At 44.5% G+C, this 5482-nt stretch overlaps 1 protein-coding gene across 1 annotated transcript; it reads right to left on the reverse strand.

Annotated features, from left to right (window-relative positions):
• Positions 1 to 2012: 2012 nt before the first annotated feature.
• LOC127032212 (olfactory receptor 52E2-like) lies at positions 2013 to 3853 on the reverse strand. Its single transcript, XM_050919335.1, has 2 exons — positions 2938 to 3853; positions 2013 to 2038 (listed from the first exon to the last, which is right to left on the reverse strand). Exons 1-2 carry the CDS (start codon positions 3851 to 3853, stop codon positions 2013 to 2015), a joined length of 942 nt encoding a protein of 313 aa, XP_050775292.1.
• Between the last annotated feature and the right edge of the window lie 1629 nt (positions 3854 to 5482).

Genomic DNA, 5482 nt, shown 5'->3' on the forward strand with positions numbered 1-5482 from the left:
AGGCGGTTGGCAAAGGGCCATGGAGAAAGGAGAGTGGAGGACAGGAGAGACTCAGTGAACAGTGAGCAGGGGAGTGGAGCAGAGGAAAGACTCAGCAAATGGCAAGGGATGCATGGGGGAAGGGGATGGAGGAAAGGAGGGACTCAACGAGCTGCAGGTAGTGGGACCATGGAGAAGGGGGTGGAGGAGAGAATGGAGTCTGGAATAGAGTCAACACCTGGGGAATTGAGTGCCCCACAGGGCGGTGGAGGAGGGGAGAGGCTCAGTGAGTAATGGATTATTAGGGCCTCTCAGGGAAGGAGAGGAAGGATTCAACGAGAAGCAAAGGGGGCCTCAGCGGAGAGGCGAGCAGGGAGAAGAGACTTTGCCGTGTGGGTGGGGCCATGGGGAAAAAGCAGGAAGGGGACATCAGGGGTGGAGCGCAGGCAAGGACACCACATACCAGGTGTCCCCTCTCTCAAAGGCAGGTTAGGAGTGGCACATCCTAGGGAAGTTTAGCCTCCTTTGGCCTATTATACTTGCTGCCAACCTGGGCCCCTTCCTACGACCTCCCTGCATATGTCTCAAGGGCTCCGTAAAGCAGCCTAAATGGTATCTGCTCCCTCTAGAGGAACCCAGATGAAGAAAGGATTCCTGCCTTATGCAAAAGATATATTAATGGGTGGAACAGAACAAAGAGAGGAGAGGAGCCCACATGAGGAATGCCCTAGCTACCACCTGAGCTGGAATAAGGGCTGTACCAGGAAAAAGGATTGTGCACAGACTAGGAAGGCATCCAGTCTGTGAAAGAAACGTATTGAAACATCTCTGAGGCAGAGATCTTATCTATATTCAGTTTCTGACTGTATTAGACATAGACCCGGGTGTTTTATTTTATTTTACTTGGTAATTCACTTTGTTCTGTCTGTTCCTACTTGAAACCACTTAAATCCTACTTTCTGTATTTAATAAAATTTCTTTTAAATTATTAATTAACTCAGAATATGTGCTAATACCTGGGGAGAGGACCGCTGTGCATATCTCTCTATCAGTGTTATAGAGAGCGAACAATTTGAGTTTACCTTGTTTAAGCTTTATAAAAGGTAAAATGGATTTATTTGGGGTTAGACCCCATTGGGAGTTGGGCATCTGAGTGTTAAAGACAAGAACACTTTTGTTAGCTGCTTTCAGGTTAAGCCTGCAGCTGTGCAGCAAGTAATTCAGATTGTGAATTGGAGTTTGTGTTGGAGCAGACGGGTGTGTCTGGCTGAACAAGGCAGGGTGCTGGAGTCCTAAGCTGAGAGGACAGGAAGTCAGGGACAGAAGTAGTCTTGGCACATCAATCGGTAGCTTCCAAGGGGGTTTCTGTGATCTAACCCTTTACAAGAACAGTGAATAAAAAAATGAGAAATGTTCACAAAAACAAGAAACCCAGCTCTGTGGGCCCGGGGATATCACAAAGAGTTCACACAGGGACTAATGGAAAGTCACTTTGCCTCAAAATGTTACAGCATCTTATGGTAGTCTCAGGGCAGGCCTACACTGCAACTGGGATCGATGCTCTGAGATTGATCCATCCGTGGTCGATTTAGCAGGTCTAGTAAAGGGAAGAGTAAGATACGTTAAAGGGAGATTTTCTCCTGTCGACCGTCCTGCCCCCTCCCACAGTGTAGACCCCACAGTAACTTGACCTAAGGTACATCCACTCCAGCTACCTTATTCACGTAGCTGGAGTTGCGTAGAGTAGGTTCACTTACCATGCTAGTGTAGACATACTCTTAGAGTCACAGAAATGCTGAGTAACAGAGTGTGTGGGGATGGAGGCTGATGAGTGACAATGAAAGAGGTAACTCAGCAATCGAAAGAGCAGTGCTTGGTGATGGATGATAAAATATTGTGTGGTAGGAAATTCTCAAATGGTGAATTTCCACAATGCTGAGCTCCACAGAATTGGGACAGGGCACCCTTGATTAATGAGGAGATATGCTTTCCCCCTCTTGCAATAGAGATTTCACATCAGTGGCCCCAGGCGATCACCTTCTGCAGCAGGTGTATTTGCCTACTTTGCCCAAAAGCTCTTTAGTTTTGACCATAAATGATAGAGTTGAGCATGGGAGGGATGAAGAGATAGAGGGCAGCAAAGATAATTTGAACATGAGGAGCGATGCCTTGACCAAACCAGTATGTGAGATTGGAGAAAAGGCCAGGAGTATAATATGTCAGCATCACGTTCCTTCCCTTGTCTGAACTTTAGGGTACAGATGTGAGGACCTGCATGGACACTTCTAAGCTTAATTACCAGCTTAGATCTGATATCGCTTCCACCACCCCCAAGCACCACTTTTCTTCCCTGGGTAATCTTGTGAGACTTCACCAATTTCCTGGTGAACACAGATCCAAACCCCTTCGGTCTTAAAACAAGGAGAAATTAACCATCCCTTCTCCTTTCTCCCACCAACTCCTGGTGGATCCAGATCCAAACCCCTTGGATCTAAAAACAAGGAAAAAAATCAATCAGGTATTTAAAAAGAAGGCTTTGTAATTAAAGAAAAGAAAGGTAAAAGAAAAGCCTCTGGGAGACATTAGCATACCAGCTAGTCTCACAGACAACAGATTCAAAACACAGAGGATGTTCCCCTGGGCACAAAATTTAATACACACAAGAATACACAAATCTGATAATTCCCTTAATGGTACCAAGACAAGTTACAAGGAAAATAAACATAAATCTATTTATCCCTTTCTAAAACTTACTGCTCTGATAAGAGACCGGTTCCTTGAACTTTTTCACTCCGTCTGAAACTGAAACTCCAAACAAAGGAAAACTTCCCTCCTTCGTTTAGAAACATCTTGTTCCCCCATTGGTTCCTCTGGTCAGGTGTCAGCTAGGCTAGGTGAACTTCTTAACCCTTTACAGGTAAAAGAGGCATTAACCCCTAACTATCTGTTTATGACAGCCTACTTTATCACGAAGCTCTTTAGTTTTGACCCCATAAATGATAGGGTTGAGCATGGGAGGGATGAGGAGATAGAGGTCAGCCAAGATGATGTGAACATGGGGAGCGATGCCTTGACCAAACCAGTATGTAAGATTGGAGAAAAGGCCAGGGGTATAATATGTCAGCATCACACAGATGTGGGTTGTGCAAGTGTTGAGAACTTTCTGGTGAGCTTTCTTAGAGTTGATTCTGAGGACGGCCCTGATGATCAGAACGTAGGACAGGGCAATGAGTGTCAGGTCAAACCCATTGATTACAAACATTAGCACCAAGCCATATATCCTGGTTACTGTAATGTCCCCACACGCCATCTTGAACACAACTGTGTACTCACATTGCGTATGGGGGATAATGTCTTTGGCACAGAATGGCTGCTGACTCAGGAGCAAGGGCAGAGGCAGAATGAAGAGAACAGCTCTTATCAGACCTACAAGCCCTAGCTTAGCTATTCGTGCATTGCTGAGGATGGTGACGTATCTCAGAGGATTACATATGGCAACATAGCGATCGAGGGCCATTGTCACGAGGACGGCTGAATGCATAACAGAAACCATGTGAAGAAAGAACATCTGAGTGAGGCAGCCAGCCATAGTAATGCCTTTCAAATTGAACCAAAATATGCCCAGTGCCTTTGGCACGACGAAGGTAGGTGTGGCAATGTCTGTGAGTGCTAGCATGCAGAGCAGCAGGTACATCGGCTTGTGCAGGGTCTGCTCCTTACCTACAACAGACAGAAGTGTGAAATTTCCCAACAGGCTGATAATGTAGAATGTAGAGAAAGGGATGGAAATCCAAATGTGGGCAGTCTCCAGGCCGGGGATGCCCATTAGGATGAACGTTGAAGGGTCAGAGGGGGTGAAGTTGAAAGCTGCCATGAGGTAGTTGATGCATCGATATGACTCAGTAATGCTCAAGGAACCTGTCAAGGGAGAGAAGCAGAATGAGGTGATTACACAAGTTATAACAAATAATACGGTAAATATTTTCTAGCCATTAACATTCTAGGAGTCTTCTTGAGTGGGGAGTGAAGACCAGCAACAATGTCTCTACCTCCTTTATATAACTTTAGCTTATGGCAGTAACCATTTGTTTTAAAACTTGGTTTCCAGACTAGTTTGTAGGAAATATTACAGATGGAGTCCAGAGTTCTCTGGCCTGGCCATATGCCCTTGTAAAGTCATAACATCCATTATGTATAGGCTATCTGAAGCATTCACAGGGAGGCTCATCTTGTGGTAGATAAGTTTCTCTTAACACCTATTGTTTCCTCCAATGGCTCATTGCCCTGAATAGGCCATTCCCAACCACCTATCTAGACTGAAATCATCTTGCCTCGTGAGTGTTACCCAGTTGTAACTACATTTTAAATACAGATAAGTAGTCAATATTCATAACTGTAATCAAAAATCATACATGCATATGAATTGGATAATAATATTCAGAAAGTCATAACTTTTTCAATGACATCTTACGTGACCCGTCTTGCATAAAATGTATCATAATTATGCTATAATCATATAATCATATTATAACAATATTACGATGATCAATATGGGGTATATTGTCACAAAATATCAATGGTTATTTCTGCCAGTGAAATGCCTGAAGTTACATAAGAACAATTGGGAACAGAATGAGTAAAGGTTATGTCACCCAGGCTGCAGTTCTGTGGCTTGCCAGGGCAAAGAGACCCTGAAACTCCCCAAACACACTCTGTACCAGGAAAGGTCCCAAAGCTGGCCTTGGATCAACAATCATACAGAAAATAATTATTTCAACAGCACTGTCCATCTATCCATCTACATGCCACTATGCAACCCTGTGATGTTCCCCTCTGGTGGTATCTGGACCAGTCATCTGCTAGGTTACTGCAGTCCTTGACTCTTGGAGCCAGACTGACCCTGCTCTGCTGTGAGAAGCCCCACTCCTGGGCTGTTCACGCACAGCCTCTACCATGTAAGCTGCTGATTGGATTCTGCTAGTGAATGACACTTGCCAATATCTCCAGTCCCAGACACATGCCTGGGAACCTTCGTCTTGCCAGGTCCAGTTATGCCCACTGGATTCTGGAAGATGAGATGAGTTCATCAGTTTAACAAAGAAATTGATATGCACCAGGCTTGTTATCCCCAGGGGAGTGTCTTACATGCTTCAAACCAAACACACTGCTTCAGGTAGAGTAAGCAACACATTTGTTAAATACAAAGAGAGATGTTAAGTGATAGTAAGTGATAGGCAAAAAGTCAGAGCGGTTACCAAAAAAAAAAAATATAAAATTACAGTTTATACTCTCAACCCTATTAGACTGGGCAACATGGAGATGAAGCAGTTTTTCTCACCCCACTGGATATTGCAGTCCTTCATATACAGGTTTGTTCCTAAAACCTGGGCCAGGCTCCATGCTGGAATCTTGTCTTCTTCTCAATGTTTTTATTGCTTGCAGCTAAGGTGGCGGCCAGAGAAGGGGCCAATATGTATCCACTCTGTCTGTTTTATACCTTCAG

Source organism: Gopherus flavomarginatus, chromosome 1 (genome assembly GCF_025201925.1).
Source record: "Gopherus flavomarginatus isolate rGopFla2 chromosome 1, rGopFla2.mat.asm, whole genome shotgun sequence".
NCBI classification, from domain to species: domain Eukaryota; kingdom Metazoa; phylum Chordata; order Testudines; family Testudinidae; genus Gopherus; species Gopherus flavomarginatus.

Excerpts from the sequence above, each read along its gene's own strand:
- LOC127032212 (XM_050919335.1), bottom strand. The coding sequence starts at position 3,853 with ATGGCAGCTTTCAACTTCACCCCCTCTGACCCTTCAACGTTCATCCTA. Across the intron at positions 2,039-2,937 it reads AGAGCTTCGTGATAAAGTAG|GCAAATACACCTGCTGCAGA; the intron begins GCTGTCATAAAC and ends TGGGCAAAGTAG.